The sequence below is a fragment of the Dasypus novemcinctus genome, chromosome 17, assembly GCF_030445035.2.
Source record: "Dasypus novemcinctus isolate mDasNov1 chromosome 17, mDasNov1.1.hap2, whole genome shotgun sequence".
Taxonomy (NCBI): Eukaryota; Metazoa; Chordata; class Mammalia; order Cingulata; family Dasypodidae; genus Dasypus; species Dasypus novemcinctus.
This window is the reverse complement of record NC_080689.1, coordinates 52,129,232-52,153,499: the sequence shown is the minus strand read 5'-3', so window position 1 is coordinate 52,153,499 and position 24,268 is coordinate 52,129,232. Positions and strand designations below refer to the sequence as shown.

Here is a 24,268-nt window from a genome sequence, read left to right as displayed (position 1 = left end):
AACGCCAACCCCAGACCTTGTGGAACAGAGATAGGTCATTTCCACAGTGGTGTTCTATCCAAATTCCTAACGCACAGAATCGCGAGAATAATAAAATGGTTACTTGTTACCAATAAATTTAGCAGAAGTTTTTTATGCAGCAGTAGATAATCTGAAAGAGGAAGGGCAGGACAAATATCTTTGAGACTGTTTATACATGGCCTCATAACCAACAGGGTACAATTTTGAGTATGTGGGGGAACAAGTACAACAAAACGATCAGCCTGGCATGCAGCTAGCTAGCTATTAAGCAAGGAGTTGCTCCTTCAGGAAACCAAATCAAACGAAACACAACACACAAACCAATACATGAATGTAAGATAGGCATTCCAAGTCATATCAGTAGTAGTCGAAGGAACAATTAGAAATTTTAAGATATCATCCTCAAACACTGATCATGGAGAATTTCATGTTCTCTCAATGTGAGCAAGACTTCTATTAATATTATTGAATCAGCTTTTTACTCCATACATAAGCACTAATATCATCAACTCTAACAATGTCTCTTCTTAAAGCACATGAATACACATACGCACAGATCTTAGGAGATAATTAAATATAACATAGTTTAAATGAAACTTCTTTATGGTTGTTATCAGTCTGCCAAAAGGGTGCTGATACGAAGTACTAGACATCTGTTGGCTTTTATAAAGAATATTTATTTGGGGTAATAGCTTACAGTCCCAAGGCTGTGGAAAGTCCAACTCAAGATACCATAAGAGGTACTTTCTCACCAAAGTCAGTTGCCATGTGTTGAAGCAAGATGGTTGCTGATCTCTGCCTGGTCTCTCCTTCCTAGGTTTACATTTCCTTTTTTTTTTTTTATCCCCCCGCCCCCTGCCCTGGTTGTCTGTTCTCTGTGTCGACTTGCTGTGCATTCTTCTTTGTCCGCTTCTGTTGTTGTCAGCGGCACGGGAATCTGTGTTTCTTTTTGCTGTGTCATCTTGTTGTGTCAGCTCTCTGTGTGTGCGGCACCATTCCTGGGCAGGCTACACTTTCTTTTCACGCTGGGCGGCTCTCCTTATGGGATGCACACTCCTTGCGCATGGGGCTCCCCTACTCGGGGGACACCCCTGCGTGGCACGGCACTCCTTGAGCGCATAAGCACTGAGCATGGGCCAGCTCCACACGGGTCAAGGAGGCCTGGGGTTTGAACCGCGGACCTCCCATATGGAAGACAGACACCCTAACCACTGGGCCAAGTCCGCTTCCCTACATTTCCTCTTAAGGCTCCATCGGCCCAGCTTCTTCCCGATCTCAGCTGTTGTCTGGCATAGGGCTTGTCTGTCAGAGATTCCTAGATCAGTCTCCGGCATACAGCTCATTTCTTTCTGGGCCTTCTCAGCTGCTCTGCTCTCTTCATAAGGCCAGCTGCAAACTATCAGTCAAATGGCTCATCTCTCTCTAGAGTTCCAGGAGGGCTCAAGCGTGTTTGGTATGCCAAGGAAACAATCTGTTGAAAACATCATTTTTGAATACCCTAAATTTTCCTAGTCTAAAATATTTATATTTACTATGTCATATTTTTAATATAGAAAGAATAAAGGAAAAAAATCCTTCAATGTGTACATTGCACATTTATTTTCCTACTCTCTAGGGAGAAATATTAACCTTTGATGATTTTTTCCTTCCTGTCCTGTTCAATGTATATATAAAAACACAGACGTATTATTTAAAAATGGAGCTCATATGGTATATACTATTTCATAACTTTTTTTTAACATCATGAGTATTTTCCTATGTCATTAAAATATTTTTTCAACACATTATTGGGTAATTTTAAATGTCTACATAAAATTATATTTATTTGTTATAACTTATTTAATTATTCCACTATTTTTGAGCATGTAGGCTATTTCTAAATTTTTGCTATCATAAATAACATTGTGATGAAAATTCTGTGTCTTGATCTTTGTTAGTAGAATTATTGGGTAAAGGGAGTAAGTACTTCTCGATGCTGTCTAATTGCTTTCCAGAAAGGTGTAGCAAGTTACATGCCACCAGATGTGTAAATCTAACAGTTAGATACTGTTATTAATTCCAACTCAATAAACCCTCACTAGCATATAAGACTGTCAAAGACATGGAATAAATTTTGTTTTAGCAATTAATTTCTGATACTGAATTCACACTAATAAAATTTAGTTAAAAGTTTAAGTTTAATCTGGGAAAGAAAAAGTTTAAGTCAAATTATTGGTGTCTTATACAGAAGAGATGAAAGGTTGAACTAGTAAATGAATGAACTGAATAAAAGAATAAACAATTTTTTAAGAGTCAGGACACTTGAATTCTAAGCCTCATTTTGCCATTGTCTGTGACCCTAGGTAAATTTAAAATTCTTTTTTCTAACTCACCTTTCTAATATCTACAGTGGGTACAACAATAATATCTATTTATAGATAGTAGTAAGATTGAGTCAAATGACTCTGATGAACTTTGACTCTGGAGTCTGATGAAACTCTGGTTTGATTCCTGAAGTTATCATTTACTAATTTTGTGACCTTATACAAATTACCTCTTTACCTATCAGCCTCAGTTCTATTTTCTGGAAGGTAATGTATTAGTTAGCCAAAGAGGTCCTGATGCAAAATACCAGAAGTTGGTTGGTTTTTATAAAGCGTATTTATTTGGGGTAGAAGCTTACAGTCACAAGGCCCTAAAGAGTCCAACTCAAGGTACCAAAAGAGGTACTTTCTCACCCAGAGTCTGTAGATGGTAGGTGATATCTGTGAGGGTTCAATCTTCCTCTCCTCCCAAGGCTCCATGGTCCCAGCTTCTTCCAATCTCAGCCACAGGCTGGGACAGTCTTGTTTCTCTCCTGGGTCTCATTTCTCTCTAGGCTCAGCTGTTCTGCTCTCTCCACAAAGCCAGTTATAAACTGTGAGGTGAATGGTTCATCTCTCTTCACGGGGCCTCTGCTGTGTCTAAGGGAGCCCTCTCACATATCTGTTTCCCTGTGTACTAACTTCCTGGGCTCCAGGATCAAAACTCCAACTAACTCCTCTGCCTAATAATTTTCTCTGTGAGTCCCCACCCACCAAGGGGGATGGGGACTCAACATCCTACTGAATGTGTCCCAATCAAAGCCTTAATCATAATTTAATCAAGTCAGAATGAAGCCTCTGAATCTAATACAATATAATATGCCCAGAGGAACAGATCAGTTTACAAACATAATCCAATAACTATTTTTGGAATTCATAAATAATACCAAACTGGGGAAACGGACTTTGGCCCAGTGGTTAGGGTGTCCGTCTACCACATGGGAGGTCCCCGGTTCAAGCCCCGGGCCTCCTTGACCCGTGTGGAGCTGGCCCATGCGCAGTGCTGATGCGCGCAAGGAGTGCAGTGCCACACAGGGGTGTCCCCCGCGTAGGGGAGCCCCACGCGCAAGGAGTGCACCCATAAGGAGAGCCGCCCAGCGCGAAGGAGGGAGCAGCCTGTTGAGGAATGGTGCCGCCCACACTTCCCGTGCCGCTGATGACAACAGAAGCGGACAAAGAAACAAGACGCAGCAAAAAGACACAGAAAACAGACAACCGGGGGAGGGGAGGGGAATTAAATAAATAAAAATAAATCTTTAAAAAAAAAAAAAAAATACCAAACTGCTATAGGTAGTTTGAAACATATTTACTTCATGGGGTTGAGTAAAACAAAAATTACATAAAATACCTATTATAGTACCAAGACTACAGAGTAGGTATTTAATAAATGGTAGGTATCAATATTATATTCTAATATTTTCACCAAAATTAACTTCCATGGAGAAAACACAATACTAGAGTACAAATGAAATTACAAAATGTAGATTACCAAAAACCAAATTATGTTTATGTGGAAATTATATTCCAGGATTTTACTTTTCCTCATAGCTAACACTATGTTTTAGGAATAAAACTATATGATTCTCCAAATATGAATTTATCAGTTCAATTAATGACCAAGCACCCACTGTGTACAAAGTCTGAGGAGAAATATTTAGCAAAAATACAAGTAAATTACTCCCCTTCCCCCCATGACTATAATAACGATCCATTGCTTTTTAAACCAATGTTCTTACATCATTTAGCTGCCTGTTGTAGAGCAGTGTGGCTGTGCTGGTATTCTGCTTATTTCCTGCCTTTAAAGCTGCATCTCTTCTTGCTTGCTCAAGCAGAACTCTTGCTCTTTCTTTAAGTTCTTCCTGCCTGGATAACATTCGATGCTTAAAAGCAAAGATGTAGAATTAGAAGACAAAAAAAAAAAAGTAATCTACATTTATAAAATCAGACAATCTGTCAAAATAATAGAGGTCAGGAATAAGATTGTAGTTTCATGAAATTACCTGGAGAATTTTTTTTTTTTAGGTACTGAGGCTGGGGATTGAGTAGGCACTCAACCACCGAGCCACATGGGCTCCCCTGAGTTGTATTTTTTTTTTTTTTTTTTAGGAGGCACGGGTCACCGAACCTAGGACCTCCCACAAGAAGCAGGCAGGCGCTCAATTGCTTGAGTCTTTCACTGCATAGTTTTGGTTCCAATCATAAATAATGGTCTTAGGCTTTCAGTCAAGGAAAAGGTAAAAAACAGTAAACCTATTACTTTATTTGGTCTGATGTGAAACTACCATTTTTTATTTTTTAACTTAATGTATAACTTTTGGTTCTCTTTCTGAATCTTTATATTTCACTATAACTATTTTTAAAAAACATTTTCTATAATCTATACCAGGTAAAAAATTTTTAAGTGTGCAATACAGTGATTTTTAGGATATTAACAATATTGTACAACCATCACTGTTATCTAATTCCAGAATATTTTCATCACCCACGGTTTTAAGATGATTAAAAAGTATTCTTAATATATACAACTGAAATGTTTAAGTGACAGTGATACATTCTTAGTTCATGTTGATAGGACATAATCAAATTGGTTATTGTAGTTGAACCGGTTAAAATATCAGTATTTTTTCAAAAACAGACAAAATTAATTTAATTTGCTATCAAGACATCAGGCACTAATCTCTTTTCTACTAATAATTAATAATGAAACATTTAGCAGGTCACTAACAAAATATACTGCATTACATAACATACTGTTTAAGAATTTTGTAGTCAGAAAGGTTTGGGTTCAAATTCCAATTGGATCACTTAACAGTGGGCAACTTACTAAATTTCTCTAAGTGTCAATTTCCTTATTTATATAATGGAAATAAAAATGACCAACTTTCGGGAAGCGGACTTCGCTCAGTGGTTAGGGCGTCCCTCTACCACATGGGAGGTTCGTGGTTCAAACCCCGGGCCTCCTTGACCCGTGTGGAGCTGGCCCATGCGCAGTGCTGATGAACGCAATGAGTACCCTGCCACGCAGGGGTGTCTCCAGTGTAGGGGAGCCCCACGCGCAAGGAGTGCGCCTGTAAGGAGAGCCGCCTAGTGCAAAAGAAAGAGCAGCCTGCCCAGGAGTGGTGCCGCCCAAACTTCCCGTGCCGCTGACTGTGCCGCTGACGACAACAGAAGCGGACAAAAGAAACAAGACGCAGCAAATAGACACAGAGAACAGACAACCGGGGGAGGGGGAGAATTAAATAAATAAATAAATCTTAAAAAAAAAAAATGGCCAACTTTCATAAGAATATAGTAAAGATTAAGTGAAATGGAGTGACACACTTAGCACTGGCACACGGTAAGCACTGATTAATCCTACCTATTATAATTCTTTTAATCCCTCAATTTCCTTATCTTTGAAATGAAGGGACTTGGAGTAGATCATCCTAAGATCCCTACTAGCTGTATATTGTGATTCTATAGCCATTTAGTGATCTCCCCAGCCAGCTACACAGATAGCAAAAAACTGTGATTTGATCTTAAGAGCACAAAAATGCAAATTTCTTATTCTGACTATAAATGTAATTCATTTTTAGTGAAATTTAGAAAATACATAAAAGGAAAAATAATAAAAAGGAAATATAATTAGTAATTTAGAAAATACATAAAAGGAAAAATAATAAAAAGGAAATATAATTAGTAATCCTGGCATCAAAAGTAAAATCTTGATTTTTTTTCACTTAATTTTTTTATTGTGTGCATTTTCTTATATCCTTAAGCATATTTTTTGAAAACATGATTTTTAATTGGCTACCTAGTATTATATTATATGAATGCATGTCTCTTTATCTTAGTGAATATTTAAGTTGTTTACAATTTTTCACTATCATAAATAATGCCTTTATGAACATCCGTATATGGAAACCTTTGTATACAATTCTGATTATCTCCTCAGGAAAAATTCCCAGAAGGATCTAATGAGATATACATTTTAAGGGGCTTGATGCAACATTGCCAACCTACTTTAATTATTTCCTACTGAAATTATGGTAAAGTACTAAAAGATATTGTAATTAGCATAAAGTGTAGGGTCATAGACTTTGGAGTCAAACAAGCTTAGTATACTCTAACATTATAACACCTATTATGACCTTGGTCAAACCCATAAACCCAGTTTTCTCATATTCAACCACTTCATGGAGTTGTAGAGTTTAAGAGAAATACATGTAAGATATACGAAGGTCATCCATCACATGTATTAGGCACTTAAATGGGCAATACTATGACTTCATTAAGTCTACAATTTCCTCTAATCCAATGCCATCAATTTTAATACTTACCATATTATGAACTAACTAGGAAGAAAGAACAAACACTGCTAATTAAACTCTGACATACAGTCTATTATTTTAGAGAAGTTAAAATATAAAAAATATAGAATACAAAATAGAAAGTTCAATTTTTATAGTCCAAAGTTCAGCTGTTATATACAATAAAAAAACCAATCAGGTGCCAGCACTGATATTACAGTTTTGGTATCAGATATTACTTTTGTCAATCTGTTAAAAAAAACAAAACAACTAAAATTTTAAATTTACCTTAAGCAAATCTGATCAATAAGCCGATGGCCAACAAATGAGCATATGGAGCATATGGAGATGTAAATAAATGTTGCTTCTACCATCCAGTAGATTTAATTGTCCATTACTTAAACCATTTGAATAGAATCACAGCATGATAGTTGTAGGGCCTTTAGAAATCATTTCATTTAACACTGGTGTATAATAAAGATTTAAAGAAGTCAAATGGCTAGTTAATATATCACACTGCTAATTGGCAGAGCTAGGATGAAAATCCAGGTTTACTTATTCCCTATCCAGACTATTTTGCATTTTTAAACATTAATCAATTTCTTGCTTTAACCAAGCTTGTTTTCCTTAAAAATCTGGTATTCAAAAAAAAAAAAATCTGTATTGGATATTAGAATTTAGGCTAACCAAATTCTGAAATTGTGAAGCTTTGAGAGAATTTTAGGTACGTAGGACTTCTTATTTTAAGATTTCTGATTAAGAGAGTAAGTGCTTGCTTTGATAGTTACTATATGTCTTTGATTCTTAGACGCACATTTTTTTTCTCATTTTAATACCTCCAACAATTTAGAACTGATGGCATCTTACAATCTCTGCCATCCAGGCAGTAGTCAAGACACAGTTGTCACTGCCTGCATATGCATAGCTTTGGTATTTCTGGTAGCATGACTGCAATCTCTTGATGGGATCAACAACCACTTGAGGACTATTTGAGAAAAGAACATGATGTCTGATTTTCATGTCTGAAAATCTTCTATTGGGACCTCCTGGTAAGGTCAAGAAAGTGGCATTAGCAATGCGTGTTAATGAGTTGGAAGAAAACCCCAGCAATCTTTTAAGAAATGCTGTAATACAGAACTTATCAAACTTTCTGCTCTCAGAACCGTTTTAAACACTTAATAATTGTTGAGGACCCCAAAGAGCTTTTGCTTATGTGGGTTACAGGTATCAATACTTGTCATTTTGGTCTTTAAAAGTGATAAACTTTATTATAATGAAAAACAACTGTTTTAGAAATTCTAAGAGATAAGAAAAAATATGTAATAGTTTTATTGGCAGTGCTTTTCTTACCTAGTGGTTAAAAAAAACGGTATCTGACTTATTCTTTTTTTTAAAAGTTACTTATTTATCTCTCTCCCCTTCCTCCCTGCCCCGGTTGTCTGTTCTCTGTGTTTATTTGCTGTGTCTTCTTTGTCTGCTTCTGTTGTTGTCAGTGGTAAGGGAATCTGTGTTTCTTTTTGTTGCGTCATCTTGTTGTGTCAGCTCTCCATGTGGGTAGCGCCATTCTTAGGCAGGCTGCACTTTCTTTCGCGCTGGGCGGCTCTCCTTACGGAATGCACTCCTTGCGCGTGGGGCTCCCCTATGCGGGGGACACCCCTGCTTGGCACGGCACTTCTTGCGCATCAGTACTGCACATGGGCCAGCTCCACACGGGTCAAGGAGGCCAGGGATTTGAACCGCGGACCTCTCATGTGGTAGACAGACGCCCTAATCACTGGGCCAAGTACGCTTTCCCTGACTTATTCTTATAGTAAAATATTTAGTTTTTATAAATTTTTGTTTTATTTTTAAGTTTTAAAAATCTTTTGTTTTTTAAATTTTGTTTTGATTTTTAATTTTTAAATTTTAGTTCATAGTTTTTTAAAGGTTAAATAATATTTTGACTTGAAAAGCTGACAAATTTTACTCTTTCAATTTCAAAATTAGGATTGATTTGTAGGCTTACAATCTTATATCATAAAGTTTAAATACAGAGTAGGTACATTTGAGTTTTTCTATAATGGGAAATTATACTTTACCTTTAATCATTTGTATCATCTGAAAGTGTTCTATGAAAACAAAGAGACAAACACACAGAATAATTGTTTACTAAATATATGTATTCATCATTTTAGCTCACTCACCTGGACTGTTTTTGTGGATGTATGATTTAAAAGGGTTCTGTCAACATCTGGATCAGATTCTGTCTGTCTCAAAGAACTATGTTTTTTCTTTGTAGGATCTACATCTCTTGAATAAACAGGGCATCCAAGTTTAGAAGTAGGAGATAAACTTGTTTTGATAGGTGATTCAGGATCTGATCTGCACTCTAAGGGTGTGGAATTCTCCAATTTTTCTTGTTCCAAGTTACTACTAACTTCTAGAGTCCGAAGCTTTTGCTCGTCTGTTTCCTCACAAATAAAGTGTGGAGACACATCCTTCTTCTCACTAACATATAAGTCACTTAATTCTAAAGTCTCCACTTTCAACAGTCTCTTCTTGCCTAACAAAACCTGTGCTTGGGTTGAATCTGTATTGGAACATATTCCAGGGTCATCGGATCCTGAAGTCCTTCCAGAGCTCTGCTGAGACTTTTGGGGTTCTGTGTCACTTTTAGTCCTGCAACAGTAAGGAGAGGCTGTGCTTGGACTAAGGTGATCATCAGGAGTCTGATGCTCACTTTCTGATTCTCCAACCCCACTATCATTTACAAATACAGAGTCATCCTGAGATAAGAAGTCTACTGCTCCACTGGTAGGCTGCTGCAGTTCAGGCTCCCGCTTCAGATCACTAAGCTCTGCATAGAATTTTTCCTGATCAACAGAACTGTTTGTATCTGTTTCATAGTTTCCAACTTTATATGTACTTTTACTGCTGTTTTCCTCTATCTGAACAACATTAAGTTCTTGACCACTGAAGTGTGCCCTTATTTGATAGAGATAAGTCATAACAGTCAGTTTGTCAGGAATTGCTAATAAAACCATATCAGAAGGTTCCAATAACCGGGAAATTCCTATGCTGGCAAATCCATCATATGCCTTCAAAGGAAGGAAGAACAAAAGATATATTGAATAGTTCAGACAATACACACATTTTAAAAAGAGCACAATTTAATGGATTTTTTTCTTGCTGGAGATATATTATGTTATTGACATTAAGCCACACAAAAAAGAACAAAATTCTATAAGCATGAAATTTCTACACATGAGATAGAGAAACAAAATTATTTCACATTTGAAATGTCCTTTTCCAATAAAGAAAATAAGCAAAAATGAGAGTTAAATCAAAACAAAAAAATCTTAGAATTTTAAAGTTAAGGAACCAAGGTATAAAGAAACATTAGACTAATCCATTTCAGGCTTCATCATTCCTGATTAACCTTTCTTTCCTGTTGTCATGTAATAGTAGTGATTTGTGAAGAAAAAGTACAGCTAGATAACGCCAAAAGAACTAACCCCTAGATTACATGATACAAAATAAAAGTAAATACTATTTAAGCCTAGAAACATAGAAACATTTTTTAATGCCCAATTAAGATTGAATTTTCATAATGAGAAAGTGACTTCATTTTCATTGCATCCATTTTGGAAAGAATGAAATGTTTTGAGTATTACAAACAAATAGAGAATGTGAAGCTGCATTGTATTGTTTTTGTTAGCCTTTAAATGACTGTGGCCCATCAGGTTTTTCTAGTTTTGAAGAATCAAAGCTGTTTCTCAATTTACAATTAATTAATACTATGCTGACCTAACCCTTGAAAACAGCACTGTGTTGCTAGGAAGCATTAAAACTATGGTTAGAGGTTTGGATATATTCTCAGAGAAAGTAAATGACTCTCTAGTTATATTCTTGCTTTGGGATGTAAAATGTCTATTCTTTATAATAACCTAGATTTAAGATCATAGCTCAAAGTTTTTCTTAAAAGAAATGCCAGGAAATTATGCAACGATTCAGAAGGAATCAGTCTTTCGCACTTATATGTTAAAGTGTACTTCTATCTTTGAATTTAATCCTTGTTCCATATTCTTTCTGTACTTTAATAAATGTTGTGGAATAAATAAGAAAGAAATGAAAAATAAATTGCGATATTAAAACCTCTTCAATTTTCACAGCACTATGCTTCATAATATCTATACCTCAAAATATTTACTGGAGAGAAAGGCTCAGTTGGTGTGCATGTATAGGCCTGTTTGTTATTTTACATGTTTTAGGAAAATTAAAGTCATTTTCCTCCTTGTGTATCCTGACAACTTGATTGACAGGCATCAATTGCAGACCATCAGGAAAAACACCACAGGCAGTACTCTAACCATTTCCCAATTATCTAAAACACTGACATATTGGTTAAGATCAGATGTCACAGGTAAATACTTTTTTATTCAGTACTTTTTACAAGACCTGGGAAAATGATTAGCTTCCTTATGGGTAAACTTGTGCTGGTGTTTTGCTTCATGTAACAATTCATTTCACATGCACTAAAAACAAATGCGAGGTCAAGACTTTAAAAAGGAATTTCTCTATAGGTTAACCTCTTCTGAAGCGATCATCGATCATCTGTTGTCTTTTTAGCTGTTTGCATGTGGAGGAAAAAGAGGTCTTTCAAAGAAAATTATCTTATTCATTCCTAGATGTTATTTTAATTGGTAAGGAGGAATCACTGCCAGACATGTTATTCATCTGCAAGGAACTTAAGACAAAGCTACTGTTTCCTATGCTGCATTTAGCTCAATCTAGGGCACAGGAGGTGATTGGGAAGAATTGTGTGAAGTTGGAAATAAATCTGCAGGTAGCAACCGAGTACTGATAATACTCAATGTAGATGTCAGGCAGGAGGTTTGCAGTGTGATGAAAAGGAAAGACTATGAAACAAGAATTATTTAAAGCTAAAATTATCTGCCCTGGAAGATCTAAACTCAGAAAAAAATTAATGAGATAATTTTATCTATGTAAATTTGAGGTATGATGATCATTATCATTACTAAGTTCTTGAAAAAATAATATAAAGAAGAGTGCGTCAAGTCCAAGTCCAAGGAGATGTCCTATATTCTCTAAAAATACATAACTATGCAAAATTAATGTTTCCTTTTCAGAATTTTAAACAGTAAGTTGAAAAGTCCCACTTTATAGAAATTATGATGGTTTGTTCTAAATATATCTACAATTAAATTAGTTTTTATTAAAATGCAATAATACACAGGTAAAGAACTGTGAAATTTAAATATTTAAGTGATGAAAAAGAAGGCATTTCACTTTGACAGGCATAGGCTTCAAAATCATACAAGAAACGATATGTGAAAATGACTTAATTTGTAGCATTCCCACCAGAAAGGAGACTTCTATAAAGAAAATTGTTTGGTTTTTTAACATTACTTTTTTTGGGGAGGCATAGTTCAAAAAAAAAAGAAATGTGTTGCTTTATGGCCAGTATCATGTATTTGCAAAGAAAAAAATAGTTTTTTATTATTTTTTAAAAGATTTATTTTTCCCCTCTCCCTCCACTGTCTGCTCTCAGTGTCCATTTGCTGTGTGTTCTTCTGTGTCTGCTTGTATTCTCATTAAGTGGCTCTGGGAACTGATCCTGGGACCTTCTGGAGTGGGAGAGAGGTGATCATTCTCTTGCACTGCCTCAGCTCCCTACCTAGTCTGCTGCATCTTTTATCATTTCTTCTCTGTCTCTTTTTGATGCATCATCTTGTTGCACCAGCTCTCTGCAGGGGTCAGCACTCCTGCTCAGGGCAGCTCTCCTGCACAGGGCAGCACTCTGTGTGGGCCAGCTTGCCACACGGGCCAGCTTGTCTTCACCAGGAGGCCCTGGGTATCAAATCCTGGACCTCATTTGTTGTAAATGGGAGCCCAATTGCTTGAGCCATATCTGCTTCCCGAAAAAAGAGTTTTTAAATGGCAATTAAAATTTTTGGTTTTAGAGAGTAATAAAAGTAAAAATTGTTTTAATTTAAATTTCTGTGTTACTCGCACTTCTATTAAGGTTCTCCTTGTACACTTTTTTTTTTTTAATCACTGGTGTCTTAAATTATGTAACTTAAAGTAGACTAAAAACATTAACATAGGTCAGAGGTTATTAACCCCTTTGTCCTATGAACCCTCTGGCTCTCTTTGAAACCTATGGACCCTTTCTCAGAATAATGTTTTAAGTATATAAAATATATAGGATTACAAAACAATTCAATTATATAGAAAAAATGTAATGTAATTTTGAAGCAATGAGCTTAAAAGGTATCTAGGTACTTACAACAACTATGATATTAAAGTATCTGTGATTTCTATAGGTGACAAAGTCTCAGACATGACTAACACTACAGTGGTTTGTCACCTGTAGTCATAACCTAAGGAAATGCCGAATTTCAATGAAAGAATTGTGAAAATAAAAATGCAAATTTTTTTGGATCCATGTTGAAGGACCCCCTGAATTCTTTCCACACATTCCAGGTTAAGAATTATTCTAAGAAAACAACAAATTTCATTAATTTTCCTGTTGAAATTCTGTTGAATTCTGCAGAATTCAACTCAGTGCAAAAAACCAAACTAACAAACCAAAAACATCGAGTAACTACAGTGTCTGAGTTAGGTGCTTCCCTCCTTTTACATCTTGAGGTGCACATGTCAAATTATAATATTCTTTTGTGCACTGGGGTAAACAGATGTCAGCTTGCAGTTACATTCAACTGGTCCAGCTCAGCCCTACCTCGAAGACTGAAAGGATCAATAACCCTCCACTCTGAAACTGTTGGGAAGTTCTGACCTCAGTATATTAATTATGCAAAAAAAAAAAAAGTATAGCTTACCAGAAAATGAAAAGAACCATTGCTCACAATCTTTTTCCTTTTAGAAGCTTAAAACTCATATGCATTCTTTTTTGGATACCCGTGAAGCTTGCCTCTCTCCCAGTCCCTCCACCTTCACCCCCACCAACAGACTTTTCTGAAGTCAGATAATAGTTTAGGGCAAATAGTTTGGAGAGCACTTTTAAAAAAAGCTAAATCTTGGAATAGAAGAAATTTGGTTTAAGAAATATTTAACAGTTAATGCAGGTCATATGTATTATAATATGATGCCAGCTTGGCATTTGTGAGCCTTAAAGTCCATGACAAACTAGAGTAAACTAAGCATCCTACTCAAACTGCAAGAGGACTTCCATGAGCTGCAGTTAAGACCTTACAGGACAATCTCACTTTCCCCCAATTAATAAAAACCTGCAGAGAAACTAAGTATTTTTTCCCTTGGCAATTTCTTACCTTTTTGTTGTTCTCTTTAATATCTTGAGGATTCAGAGACTTGTAGTCACTGAGGGAGGAAATGTCACAGTGGGTACATACTGTATTTGATAAAAAACAAGCTGTTCTTAAAAATAACTGAATCTAAAAATTTACCATTCAATAATACCAAAGACTAGCAATTTCACAGCAATTCAATCAACAAAACTAATAGTGTGGAAAATTAAGGAAATAAATAAATAAAAACAGTGATTACATGTTTCATTGCCTAAAGCTTTCCATCAAAAAAAGTGGTTAAGGTAGGGGACTACAGACTACTTTTGACAACCAAATTTGCCATAAGGTAATCCCTTCTTGTCACTGTACAAAGAGCTGCAGGCTTATTTGTCTCAACTCATTTCCACACTGGCACAATTTTCATAATAATTTGAAGTCAGTTCTTCATATACTATTAAGGAGAACAATCATTTTTTAAAAAAGAAAAATGATTCTTTTTTTGATATGAAGAAGGAAGAACTTTTCTGACATACATTTCTTATCTCAAAAAGGAGTTGTTTAATTAAAAATAAATATAAAGCCAAGTATATCAGGACATGGGCTAAGAATTTATTACCTTTAAAATTTCTATTAGTCACAAAATATTTGTAGGGAATGTAAAATGTTTCTACTTACATTAAATCTGGTCTAAAGTGGTGTAATATTGCACAAAAAGATAAACCATTTCTCCATGATGTAGTAAAATTGGTGATTTTCACTCCACGGTAGTTTTTGGTAACTTCTTTGCACCATACAAGCAAAGACTGACTAGCATTTGGCTTTCTCCCCAAAACAGGACTTGGTATAGGACTTGGCTAGGGGAAAAAAAAAAAAAAAAGAAAAGAGGAAAACATTAAAAGGATTTAATGGAAAATGAAAATTAACATTAATTGACCTAACTAGATCATCTGAACCCTTTGATGTCAGTTTGGTCCTTCAAAACTGTCAATTCATGACAACTGTAACCTGCAAGAGGGAGACGTGAATCTTAAGTTATTTTCTACAGTTTTAGCCCAAGGCATTTGCCTGACAAGGATGCAAGATTTCAAACATACATAAGAACAGGCCAAGAGCTATACTGATGGAAACATCATGTTAAATTATTTAAATACTTAGGGCTGACTATTTGCGTAACCCTCACACTCTAAAAAATCACCACCCCCCCCCGACCATGCAAGCATTTACAAATATAGTTCCCTTCCAATTAGATTAAAAATAATGTACTTTGAAATCTAAATGTAGCACAAATTGTTAGTAGTGGAGAGATCAAGATCATAGTAAGGTTTTAAATACAGTAATCATATGTATTTTAAATAAACAGCACAATGATAACCTTGTTCAAACATTTCTCTTACATAAATTTAATGATGACAAAACAGTTTTAATGTTATTAGTAACTGTCAGGCATTGATAGTAATAGGACACAGTATCTAATTTGGATTTGCTCAAAACACCTAATTATCATTGACAGCTGCTTTTGAATATTAGGATTGTATGTGTGTATGCATGTGCATGTGTTTTAAATTTTACTCACATAGCTGTTTTTTTCCCTCTTGTTCATATACTTAAGACAACAATGACAACAATAAACTAAGACTGCTTTTAATAGGCCTTTTATTCTAAACGTTTATTATTTTTAAAAGCATGCTATTTTCTTTTACTGAATAGAACCCCATTTTGAAATGGTAACTTCTGGGTGGGTACAATTGAAAGCTATAAAGAAAACTATTAAATGGCTCTGGACTTCAGATCTTGCTATCAGTTAAAAGTTCTGGCTATAGTAATAAAAGTTAGATATGGAACAGAGGCCCTCCAAAATAAGGCAAATGAAAACAATTATTTACTCTTAATATTCAAATTTAACATGCAGATCATTATTACCATACCACTTACATGAAAAAGATCAATGATGCCCCCACTTGACAAAAGCATGTTAACGCCAAACAATTAAAATCAACCGCATATAATTATGATTTATACATTTACTTCTTGTGTGAAGACTACTAAGAAACACCATTTTAAAATTAACTGTCAGATTAAAAAATTATATAAACAATCATGAATCTAGCTGTTCTTTAAATGATTATTGGTAGAAGTCAATGCTGAAAAATCCACAGATAATAAAACTAAACTAATTTGGATCAATTCTATTTATATGAAGAAGTAGGTAGAATTGAAATTCCCAATGTTTCCCTTAGAATAAATAATAGTTCTTTTTTTCTCACTTTTTTTACCCATGTTTGAGCTAAGTTATTTATTATTTGCAAGAATAAGTAACGGAATTTCGCCAAAAGGTTTGTTATAAGGGAGGGAAGGGCCATCACCAATAAAATGATTCTCCAACAACTCTAGGAGGAATGAGACCTATTTCCATTTTTAGTAAATTGATCAATGTTGTCCAGAAAGATGACATAAAAGAATAATACAAGTATAATGTGCCTCTATACTTGTAAAGGAAGAAAGTCGAGATGGAATTAGTGATGAGTTGGAGATGGCGAGATTATAATATAATGATGTATAACAAAGAGCCCGAAACCATAGGTTCTGGACAAAATTGGGTTTTATCTGGATGACCTTGGAAAATTTTAACTTCTCTATTTCTAATTTTCTATAACCTTAATCACTAGGACTCTCCAGCTATGCTATACTCCTCATTCCCTAAATTAGCATTTTAGCTTTATTTTGATTTTCTTAAACTATGCACAGGAAAACAATAGTGAAAACAAAAATAATAAACACAAGGAATCATAAAATTAACCAGAAATTCTGTAAAGTCCTTATTGCAGTAGTTCTTTCTCAAAAGTTACTGACTCTCTTGGAAAAGGTAAATGAAAAATAAGTAAAGAACAGAAGAGTTAGAAGCAAGCGGTTTGAATATTCAAACAGTTGCATACTAGCCAAGTGACTTAGTCACATTAACCCATTAATCTAAAATACCTTTCCGCTTAAGATGAGGAAAATATTTGATGAAGAAAAAAAAAGAAATAAATGCTAGTTCAGGTGATACATGAATATGGCTGTAAGTGGTAACCATGGTTTGCAAATAACTCAATTTGGGAAACCTTGGCTTAGTTGCTTTGGATGAGAGAACCTAGGTCTGATATCAGTCAGATAATGTTAAATAACAGTTATTTTAATGACCAATTTGATATGTGTAAAAATAAACTATTAAATATCCTTTCATCTAGTGGTCCATTGTGACTTTCATATCCCTCTGGTCTGGTCAGAACTTAGAAGTGGAGTAGAGTGTGGTTTGTGGATGAGTTCAGGTTATCACTGTACTGGGCACAAACACTTTGTTTTCTTATATTTTCTATTACTAAAAGGATTGTCTTTGTTAAAACATTTTTCAATATTAAATTTTATTACTAAGACATTGATTCATTCCAATCATGGGTAGCATGTACATGGGGCCAGATAATCTGCAACCATCATTACACTGATTAATTCCAATTATTAGCAGTAAGTACATTGTTTAGGTAATGTACAAATGCACTATCACCATGCTATGGTCAACAATAGCTTCCTTTATATAAGAACTAAAGAAAATATACCATGTCATATGATTACGAGTATATCTTTGTTTTTATGAAGGCTCAATATGAAAAGGCTAGAAGAATGAAACCAAAATTTGGATTTGCCCTATCACAAAAGCCCTGTTTTAAAATATCTCACAGAGATGTTTACTGCATTCCCCCCCTCCAAAAAAAAAGTCATATGTAAATTGACTGATGAAATTACAAGTCCTGTAAATGATCAGGTTGGTGTGCAGAGGAAGAAAATTGAAACAAAGCATTGCCAAATGAATCATCCACTTCAGCACTGCTAACCTTTCACTTAATATTTTGTAGAGGGGCATGGCAGATTTAGCAGATATATTATTTTGAAACCTTCAGCATGTAACTGAATGAAATTGCTTAAGTCTCTTGCTGTAGCCAGTTTCTAATTCTGTGCATGATATGTGTGCTTGATGTAGCAAGTTACTTGATTTCTCAGTTTCCTCATCTGTAAGATGGTATCTATCACACAGTATTGTCATAGTAACAAGATTGCATTGCCTGCCCCTGCAATTACCTCTTTGATCTTATCAACTATTATTCTCTCCCTCCATCACCTCTTTGCTGTTCCTTGAATACACCAGACATGTTCCCACTTTAGGGCTTTTGCACAGATTATTCCATTTGTCTAGATGCTCTACTCTCAGAAGCATGGTTAACTCTGATGGGACCTTTTCAATTAGATCTATTCTAGTCACTCAATTTAATGCAACTCATCTTCATTGCCTAACCCAACCCCAGCACTCCTGAATCTTCTTGTGTTGTTCTACCTTTTCCATGGTACTTACCATTTTTTTATAGTCTACATATTTTATTTATTAAGCTTATTGATTATTAGCTGCCTGTTCTCACTAAATAAAAGGACTGTTTGGGCAGAGATTTTAGTTTTGTTTACAATGCTATTCCAAGTGCCTAGAAAAGTTGTCACACAGTAAATATTTGTTAATCAAATAAACGCATGTAAACACTTAGCATAATGCATAGTACATACTAACATTCAATAATTGTCACCTACAATTATTATTACTACCGTTAATATATTATTAGCAAAAATTGATATATTTTTAGCTGTTTTTGGAAACTTCAAAGGCCATGAATTTCTTTAAAATAGTGAAAACCTTTGCAAACAAAGCGTCAACTAGAAGATAACCTTGGGATGGGAGCTGTGGGGAGTAGGGTATATGGGAATCCCTTATATTTTTGTGTGTAACATTTTGTGTAATCTAAGATCTTTTAAAAAAATAAATAACATAAAAAAAAAGAGAGAAGATATGCTGTGTGTAATGGGACATTTGAAAAGCTTGGCAATGTGTCTATTTCTACAGGTTAGTGATATAAAGCAGTTCAGAAAGTCTTTTTAATTTATTGCTTTCCAATCTGGCCATAAAGGGTGGAATCAAACTTCCAAATGATAGAACAACTTTTTAAAAGTTCTTTCTTGTACCTCTGAAATGAGCAGATGTATGAGAAGGCATCACAATTTAATATATTGGGAAAGTAAAGCACAGATAATATGATTATATTTTTTATGCAAAAAAGAAATTTCTAAAAGCCATTCTAATTATAATTTTATGATCAGAATGATTAGTATCTGCTCAATTAGGTGATCTCCCAGTTCTCTCTCAATCAAGTCAATGTGTGGACAAAATTACATTGATCAGTTTACTGAGAACTTCAGTTAGACATCAGTATCACAATTATGGAGCCAATCTAAGTAAAGTACTAACAGTAGAGTAGAAATAGGACCTGCAACTACTATTTCACTTAATAATTCCATGTTCTAATATAGTTTTAATGTATTATTTCTGTTAACATAGCAGATTACAGAAAAGATAAAACAAGACCATCTTGTTATTCTTGCTAACAATGGCAATAGCATCTCCTTCAGAAAACCTAGTAAAAAAACTGTTGCAAATTTCACTGAATTTAAAAAAACTGTGTGAAACTTCAATTGCATTTTTCCTGTTCTAACTCTCTGAATATAATCTCTTTGTCTTTTTTCCCCCTGTCTCCTTTTCTTCCACTCATCCCCTAATATAGGCACATCTTCCTCTAGGTATAGCTCAAAATAGTTTTCTCTCCCTACACTTTAGGAGCTGATTCATTCCCAAGATTTCAACTATCACTTTCATGCAGATGATTCCCAAATACACATTTATAGTTCAAACTTTCTCAAGTTGACATTTCCAGCTGGCTGTCCTGCCATGAAAAATTCAAACTCAATATGTTCAAAACCATGATTATAATCTTTCCTTACAACTTGCTTCATTTTCATTGTGTTTGTAATTGTACTGCTATTGCAACAATTGTTCCAACTTTTACTCTCAGAGTCACCTTTGAATTCTTTTCTCACCTATCCTATCTTACTAGTTAATTGATGGGCAATTAAAAAAATTTTTTTAAAAAAAATCTTTAAAGAAGCTTTAGATTACATAAATGTTACATTAAAAAATATATAAGGGATTCCCATATGCCCCCCTCCTTTTCCCTCCCACACTGTCCCACATTAACAACATCCCTCATTAGTGTGGTACATTTGTAACAGTTGATGAACACATATTAAAGCATTGCTACTAACCATGGATTACAGTTTACATTATAGTTTACACTCTGTCCCACACAATTTCATAGGTTATAACAAAATATACAACAGCCTGTATCCATCACTGCAATGTCATGCAGGAAAACTCCAATGTCCTGAAAATGCAATTCATGGGAGGTTTTGATCCTATTGCTGTAATGTTTTCATAATCTAGCTCCTTTTGCCTAGGCTGTTGCAACTTCCCAGCAGGTTTTCCTCCTTGCAAATTTTCCTTTGATTGACCTATTGCCACAGCTCAAAGTCTCTAAAGGATCTCAAGAACATACAAAGTGATATCAAAAGACTTCTAAGTGTTGAATCCCAAAGTTTTTTCAATATATCTCCAGAATGACTCACTTTTCTCTAATTTCCTGCCCAAATCCCAGTTTCCCCACCCTCGATCTTTGGTTATACAAATTGTCACTTCCACTTGGAATATATTCTTTCCCCAGTACAACTGTTACATTTCTACTTTACCTCCAAGATTTGGTTCAACTGTCATCTCCTACATGAAATTTCCTCCCAACTCTTAGGCTGTAGGGAGCTCTTAAATGTTCCTTTGACTCTTTGTATCTCACTAATAGCACTTATTATATTTTCTTTTACTTTAATATGCTCAGTTTTATCTATGAAAAGACTATTTGTTTTTCATTAATCCATAAAATATATACGGAGCACCTACTACATCCTACATACAATTTTAAGACCTTTTCATGGATTAGTTCACTTAATCCCACCAACTCCTTTGAGATAGATACTATTATTTCCAATTTACAGATGAGGAAACTAAAGTTACACAGTGAGAAAGTGAAGGAGTTGGAATTTATATCAAGGTGTTCCCACTCCAGAGCATGTGCTCTTAAACAACATGCAAAGGCATTTCATTTTTGAAGATTATGTAGCATTAGGACCTCAATAGAAAGTTTAAGTTTCTTAAGACTGGGGATTGCCTCAGTCAACTTCTAATCTTTTGCAGGGTTTAGATCACTGCCACGTGTGTGTTAAACTGATTTTAAAAAGGTAATTTAATTCTTAGAGGTATTCTGTTAATAAAATCCATTTACTCACTGTCTTGGATTTTAGATTATCAGCCCTAGAACTAATTAAGTCTAGAGCAATGGGATATATACTACCATTGCTAAAGTTGTAGGACATTTTGGTCTTACTGCTGATTCTGGGAGACTTCCCCCCAACTCCTGCAAATCATGACTGATGAAACTTTAGATAAATCTTAGATTTGGTGAGTTCAAGATAGCAGCGGTGAGAACACTAAGAATAACATATATCTGTAGTGCTCTTATTCTTTTTCAAGGTGTTTTCATTTAAATCACTTTATTCTCATAGCAACACTGAAAATTAGGCCTTTTTATTTTACTGATAATCAGTAAGATTATGCATTAATTAAAATATTTGAAAGATATGGAGAATAGATTGTGCCTCCAGGATTTCTAACTTATTTGAATAAGTATATAACAATGTAGTAAGTTGTGATAAGTACCTGGAAGAAAATGACAGAGTACAGTGAAAGAATAATGGGGTAGGGATGGAGGGTATGTATTTAGGGTTATCAAGGAAGGCCTTTATAATGAGGATATTTAGCTTTCATGTGACATGTTTTCTGAATGCCCAACACTTCTGAACATCCTTCTGATACATGAGTTATTTCCTGTAAGAAAACTTACCTCCTTGATTTTCTTTGTGGCACAGGCATATAACCTAGGCCCGACTAATCAGACATACCTATGCAAAACTTGAAATTGAAAATGAATGAGATGAAGAAAGAAATACGCTGAACTCTCTGGCTACATGGTGCAATGTGGGAAAGTGGGGGTGCTTCTGGTAAAGTCCTTATTATAGAAGTGACCACCAGTGTTTGTGGAAGTTGCAGTTTGGTTGTCAAGTGGTGGTAGTAGTAATGGATTTTCATTACAGTCTCTACTGCATTTGGATATTTTATCTAGCTGCATTGCATTCACATCTGGTTTCTGGCCTTCCTAGAGATTCTGTGTAGATAATATTGTTTAATAAATTCCCTTTCTTTCTTAAAAACAAAAACAAAACACAACATTGGGAGGAACTTCTGCTTATATTAATGGAAGATTGAACAAAGTTTTTAAAATAGCTTAACAAAATATTAAAAGACTTTCTAAAAGGCATCAAACACCTATTTCAAGACCAAGACTTGGAAAGACTAGAAACCCAGAGGTGAGTGAAGCTCTGAGCATGGCTTTCATAATGGTTGATCTGGAAGAGTGAGTTGAGAGGCAGAGCTGTACTTTTGGCAGACTCCCAAATAGCAAAAAGACTCTACCCTCTCTGCCCCCCACACCACCACCCCCCAAAGTAGAAAAAAATGATATAAAGATAAGGGCAAAAACAATGAAATAGGAAATAAGTATACTACAAAGAGGGTCAACAAAGCCAACATCTTTTAAATTTAATCCATTCCTATGAGTATAGAACCATTGTAAGTAGGACCTTTTGAGAAGGCTACTTTAGTTAAGACATGCCCTAAGGTGAGACTTAATCCTTGTACTGGATTTCTTTATAAGAGAATGAAATTCAGATAAAGAGAGAAAATCATGGAAGCAAGAAGCTAGAAGTAACGAAACCTGGAAGAGAAGAAACCAGCAGATGCCACCATTTGCCTTGCCATGTGACAGTTGCCCAGGACAGGTGGTAGCTAGTCTTCAGAAAGAAAGTATCACCTTCATGATTCCTTGATTTGGACATTCTCACAACCTCAAATTATAAGCTAATAAACTCCCATGGTTAAAAGATAACCCATTTCATGGTATCTGCTTTCAGCAGACTAGCAAGCTAAAAGACTAATCTAATAGATGTTTTCTTAAGTTGCAAAAAGCCTAGAGCAAATATCACAATGGTGAAATATTTAGTTTTACCTTTGAGACTGGGAATGAAACAATGATGAAATCTATCATTGTTTTTATTCAACATTGTACTGGAAGTTGTAGCGAGTACATTAAGTTCAGAAAAAGATACAGATAATATAATTTAGTGTGCAGAAAATTCAAAAGAATCTACAGGCAATTTATTAGAATTAATAAGAAAATTTAGCAAGATTGCTGGATACAAAATGAATAATCAAAACCAAACAGATCTCTATCTACTAACAAAAGCAGTTAATGGGAAGTGGATGTGGCTCAAGTGACTGGGCTCCCATCTGCCATATAGGAGGTCCAGGGTTTGATATCTGGGGCCTCCTAGTGAAGGCAAGCTGGCCTGCGTGTCAAGTTGGCCTCAGCAGAGAGCTGGCCCATGCAGAGTGCTGGCCCGTGTGGAGTGCTGCCCCATGCAGTAGTGCTGCCCCGTGCAGGAATGCTGGCCTGCGCGGAGTACTGGCCCATGCAGAGAGCTGGAACAGCAAGACAATGCAACAAAAAGAAGCACAGAGGAGAGACAATAAGAGACACAGCAAACCAGGGAGCTGAGGTGGCACAAGAGAATGAGTCCCTCTTTCCCACTCAGGAAAGTCAGGATTGGTTCCTGCAGCCACCTAATGAGAATACAATCAGACACAGAAAGAGACATAGAAGAACACACAGTGAAGGGACAGAAAGCCAACAATGGGGGGTGGGGAAGGTGGGGAGGTGGTGGTGGGAGAAATAAATAAATCTTAAAAAAAAAAAAGCAGTTAGAAATTAGTATTTAAAAAACTGTAGTAAAATAAAAATATTAAGTACTTAGGAATAAATTTACAAATAATGTGCCAGCCTGCTATAAAAAGATATCATTTTATTGTGAGAAAGTAAAGGACAGACGGAGAGATATACCATATTCATGGACTAGAAGACAATTTTGAAAAGACATCAATTTTCTCCATGAGGAAATGACTGAGTTTATTGTCTCCAAGTACTGTTTCCATGGAAATACACAGGAATATGATAAATGTTAACTGTGTCAGCTATGTTACTGGGCAATATTGTTTATTGTAAAAGTGACCTCTGTTTGGTGAACTGCACCTGGACTTGGAGGGCTGTGAATAAACTATAATTACCTATTGAAAAACAAGGCAACATTTTCCATGTACTTAGTGTGATTCTTGTAACCAAGCATATCCATTGGGAGATTTGATATTTACGTGTAAGCACTGTTACAAGATATAGGTTCCTGTAGTATGTGACACTTAACCACTGTCAGAATGGCCAAA

The 24,268-nt window shown here is 35.3% G+C and overlaps 1 protein-coding gene across 18 annotated transcripts in view; it reads right to left on the bottom strand.

The window, feature by feature from the left end:
- EHBP1 (EH domain binding protein 1) overlaps positions 1 to 24,268 on the bottom strand; it is a 524,220-nt gene that overhangs the window by 84,963 nt on the left and 414,989 nt on the right. For 14 of the 18 annotated variants that reach the window (XM_058278659.2, XM_071208862.1, XM_058278647.1 and 11 more), the window contains 4 exons: positions 14,596 to 14,774; positions 13,945 to 13,993; positions 8,836 to 9,729; positions 4,100 to 4,243 (listed from right to left, as the gene is read on the bottom strand). In XM_058278659.2, coding sequence (XP_058134642.1) covers positions 4,100 to 4,243; positions 8,836 to 9,729; positions 13,945 to 13,993; positions 14,596 to 14,774 — 1,266 coding nt within the window. The remainder of the gene's footprint in view (positions 1 to 4,099; positions 4,244 to 8,835; positions 9,730 to 13,944; positions 13,994 to 14,595; positions 14,775 to 24,268) is intronic. The other 4 variants (XM_058278661.2, XM_058278664.2, XM_058278663.2 and 1 more) reach the window with 1 other exon arrangement.